The sequence below is a fragment of the Engraulis encrasicolus genome, chromosome 8 (genome assembly GCF_034702125.1).
Source record: "Engraulis encrasicolus isolate BLACKSEA-1 chromosome 8, IST_EnEncr_1.0, whole genome shotgun sequence".
In the NCBI taxonomy this organism is placed as follows: domain Eukaryota; kingdom Metazoa; phylum Chordata; class Actinopteri; order Clupeiformes; family Engraulidae; genus Engraulis; species Engraulis encrasicolus.
The window spans coordinates 19859755-19864754 of record NC_085864.1 but is presented as its reverse complement, the minus strand read 5'-3'; the positions used below and the strand labels follow the sequence as shown (position 1 = coordinate 19864754).

The window sequence follows — 5000 nt, the reverse complement described above, 5'->3', positions numbered from 1 at the left end:
TACAACATCATTCTATCCAAAACTGAAGATTTTTTTCCTTTTGCTTAGCCTGTGTGTCAGTGTGTGAATTTCCCAGTTTCTCGGAAATACTTATATCTATTATTTTGGGGGGTACTGATGATTATAGTTAATTAGGAATCTGTTATTTTACATATGTCAAAGTGGTTTTATTTCATTTAAATATTTAGGTTAAAATATTTCAACAAAATCACAAAAACAGTCCAAGTTATTAGGTGGGAGGGTTTCGTTGAATTGGCAAAGACTGACGCAGTTAATCCACAAGTCCTTCATATCAGCTCATATTCCGTTGGACCTGTAAACCACCATGGATTGCAAAAATATTTTGCATGTGTTATTTGTACATGCAGTGGAACACTTTTATCACCCAGACAGATCAATAGGCTGAAAAAAGCATTTTTTGATGCACCCTAATACATACAGCACATAAACGCAGAATACACAAAACATTACACATGTATTTTCAGTTTCATATATATTAACCATATAACACACACATACAAATATGTAAACAAATATAGGCCTATGTATGTGCGTGCTATATGGTTAATATATGTGAAAACTGAAGCATGACTATAACACCCAACAATGGAACAACTCTCTGCCAATGCATTAGGCTACACATGACATCCTTGATACACATTAAATGTTAATTTCTTCTAGGGCCCGACCGATATGGCTTTTTCAGGGCCAATACCGATACCGATATTTATGGAAATGGGAGGCCGATAACCGATATGTGCAACCGATATATAGAAATATTGTTCATAATAAAATTTAATGAAATATAAATTATTATTATTATATATACTCATATATTTAGTTGCAATAATGAACTCTTTTGGACTCAAAGTGGGGAGATCAGAATAGAAGAGGCATTCAGAAAGAAACAGCTGCAAAATTGGTTGTGAAAGTTATACAAACTTATCGGTGAAAATTTATTGAAAGTATGGCCGATACCGATATCCCAAAAATGCTAAACATCGGCCCGATATATCGGTCGGGCCTTAATTTGTTCTCCAAATAAAAAGACACAAAAAGAGCGATAAGAACATGAACATGATGTTAATAAAGCTGTTAATTTTGTGATGCTGCTGAAAAAGACAGAGAGCCATCCGTCAGCGTGATGTGTAGCATGCAGCAGAGTTGCTAATGGCAACCCCACTAAGTGATAATTGGGATGTAATCATCCCCCTGTTAGCAGACTTGTGTGTGGATATGTGTGTTTAGACTTACATTGTGTGTGTGTGTGTGTGTGTGTGTGTGTGTGTGTGTGTGTGTGTGTGTGTGTGTGTGTGTGTGTGTGTGTGTGTGTGTGTGTGTGTGTGTGTGTCTGTGTGTGTGTGTGTGTGTGTGTGTGTGTGTGTGTGTGTGTGTGTGTGTGTGTGTGTGTGTGTGCGTGTACGCGTGACGTGTGTGTGTGTATGTGTGTGTGTGTGTGTGTGTGTTTTTTTGTGTGTTTATGTGTGTGTACACGTGAACGTGCGTGTGCGTGTGTGTGTATATGTGTGTATGTGTGTATGTGTGTGTGCGTGCACATACGTGTGTGCGTCTGTATGTGTGTGTGTGTTTATGTGTGTGTACGTGTGAACGTGCATGTGTGTGTGTGTGTGCGTATGTTTGTGTGTGTGTTTAGCCAACAACTCGGGTGTGAACAAGAGGCAGATCACCGACCTGGTGGACCAGAGCATCCAGATCAACTCCCACTGCTTCGTGGTAACTGCCGACAACCGCTACATCCTGGTCTGTGGCTTCTGGGACAAGAGCTTCAGGGTCTACTCTTCAGAAACAGGTTAGCACATTGCAGTACAGTACAGCACAGGTAAGCACATTGCAGTACAGTACAGCCAGCACTGGACTGGGACCGAAAAGTGTCCCGGGCATTTTTGGCATAGATCGGCCCGAACATGCACTTTCATACTTTATCTTGACTGGCTGAATCCACTGTCTATATATTAACGACGGACCAATGGGCCTCCTCCCTCTAATTTGCGGGCCAATTCCCAGGAAAACAACAACCACAACAACAACAGTGTCGGCCCCTGGGGACTGTCGGCCCACCGGGAAAATGCCCTGTATGCCAGATGACCAGTCCACCTACAGCACATTTCAGTCCAATGTATGACATTACAGTTTTTTCATGAACATTTGAGAAAGGCCTGGATGTTCTGTTCAACTGTGTCAGTGAATGCTACAGTATTCCAGCACAAAAAATAGGAGACAACGTTTAACTATTTGACTGTGGTAACTTTTTTCACATACTGACTCCAAATTGGAATCAGATACCTGAAGAAAAAACATTCTGTATGCCCACATTTAAAAAAAAATCGGACAGATATAACAAGAAAACATGGTCCGAAGAGAACTCTAGACTCTCTGAGGAAACTTTTTTTTTGACACACTGGCTCCAGAGTGAAGTCTCATATACGGTTGCTGGCAAACGAAACGTGTGTCGACCGTACATTGAAGAAACACATGATTTATTCAGAGACAGGTATGCTAGCATAACACACCAACTCCTAAGGGAACTGCGTGGGGGAACACTTTCACACCCTTACTCCTGAGTGAACCACATACCTGAATTAGCACACATGCAACACCTTATTTTAATGGTGTCTTGTACTGCGTTACGGTGGCATGTGGCAGCATGGCATATATTTATTGTACAAACCACATTCTATTTTGTAGAAAAACTGCACTCACAGGTGTGATTTTTGTATTTTTTTTATAATGGTTTAGCATGACAGACAGACGTTTCGGCCTAAGCTATCTTCAGCATCTTTCAGAGGATGTAGGCAGGGTGTTTTTTAAAAAGGATTTTTTTAAAAGGTGCCTTAATTCCAACTACCCTACCCTGTTGTAATGTGCTTTGTTTCATTCACAATATATATATATATATATATATATAATATATATATACAGTACTATAATAAAATAAATAAATGTCAAATAAATTACATCCACAAAGAATCAGAAATAAATTAGCTGTAGTAAGCTTACATTAGTAAGTCATGGTGTGCGTGTGCGTGTGCATGTGCGTGTGCGTGTGCGTGCGTGCGTGCGTGCGTGCGTGCGTGCGTGCGTGCGTGCGTGCGTGCGTGCGTGCGTGCGTGTGTGCGTGTGTGCGTGTGTGTATGTGTGTGTTTATCCTTTTTATGCTAATCTCTTTATCGGCGAGGTTTCAAATAAAATTAAATTTTTATCTCCATTTTCATAATTAGCCGCAGGAGTATAGCGTGGTGTTTAATGTGTAATGGCCCTTGTGTATAATACACGGCCTAGCGCTCGTTTACAGACTATCTTCCACATAATTGCACCTCTCCATTGAGCCCCTCAATTACTCTAATAGCAGCTGAATGAAGCAGCAGAATGGAGCAGAGGAGAGGAGGTGGAGGTGGAGAGGAGAGGAGAGGAGGAGGAGGAGGAGGAGGAGGAGGAGGAGGAGGAGGAGGAGGAGGAGGAGGAGGAGGAGGAGGAGGAGAGGAGAGGAGAGGAGGAGGAGGAGGAGGAGGAGGAGAGAGGAGGTGGTGGAGGAGGAGGAGGAGAGGAGGTGGTGGAGGAGGAGGATATGGAAAGAGTGAGGAGGTGGAGGAGGTGGAGGAGAGGAGAATATGGAAAGAGTGAGGAGAGGAGGAGGTGGAGAGAGTGAGGAGAGGAGGAGGAGGAGGAGGAGGAGGAGAGGAGATGAAGAGGGTGAGAAGAGGAGAAGGAGGTGGAGGAGGATAGGGGTGAAGAAGGTGAGGAGAGGAGGTGAAGAGAGTGTATTGAAGTGCTCACAGGGGGCCTCTCTGTCTTACACACGCAAACACACACACACACTCACACACACATGTACTGTACACACACACACACACACACACACACACACACACACACACACACACACACACACACACACACACACACACACACACACACACACACACACGTGCACATACACAGACACACATATGAATGCACACAAACACCCAGATAATCAGACAAACACATGTGCACATACACACATGCTTACACACACATATACACACGCACCGCACCCTCTCACACACACAGGCACACACACATGCACACACACACACACACACACACACACACACACACACACACACACACACACACACACACACACACACACACACACACACACACACACACACACACACACACACACACACACACACACCCCTTTGTAAACAGTGGTGTGTAGAAACTCTCTCTCTCTGTGCCACCTGGGCAGTGTGGTTGTTTTGATGGTGTGTATGTGTAGGCTGAGTGCCTCAGATCGTCTGCAGGTGGAAGCCATTTTGTTTTTTTTTTCTGACTTGCCTCCACTCCAGAAAGGCCCATCCGTCTTGGGAAACTGCGGAGCAGTGACATGCTTTTACAGCTCTCGTGTAATTGTTTCATTTTTCAAGACTATTTAGGTGCTATTTGTCTTTTGATGCCTGATCCACTGAGGATTGAGGATCGTTTTGGTTGGGGTATTTTTGTGTTTGTATGTGTGTGTGTGTGTGTGTGTGTGTGTGTGTGTGTGTGTGTGTGTGTGTGTGTGTGTGTGTGTGTGTGTGCGTGCGTGTGCGTGTGCGTGTGTATTATTATTTACTTTGGGATTTAAATGAAAAAAGATAAAAATGTAATCACTTTCATAGCCTGCAGTTAGACCATCCTACATTGATTTAGCCATCATAAAGCCATGTCCCACTACTGGGAAATTATTATATTCATAAACGGAATATGAATGTGAATGTGTGGCACACGGGAACAGTAAATAATTTAATGTGACTTCAACCAAGAGTTGATTTAACATCTTCTAGATTGTATTTCGTCCCAGTGTACTCCCTCAGTGTTGAATTAACACAGCATTTATTACTGTGTGTGTACTAGGGCTGCACCATATCAGAAAAAAATTCGGTACTCGATAACAGCATAACGATATTTAAACAATATTAAGAAATATAGCAGTGTTTTTCTTGTCACAAATT

General features: G+C 42.6%; 1 protein-coding gene across 1 annotated transcript in view; it reads left to right on the top strand.

Annotated features, from left to right (window-relative positions):
* LOC134454832 (neurobeachin-like) overlaps window positions 1-5000 on the top strand; it is a 716394-nt gene that overhangs the window by 684518 nt on the left and 26876 nt on the right. The window contains exon 57 of the mRNA XM_063205991.1: window positions 1655-1810. Coding sequence (XP_063062061.1) covers window positions 1655-1810 — 156 coding nt within the window. The remainder of the gene's footprint in view (window positions 1-1654; window positions 1811-5000) is intronic.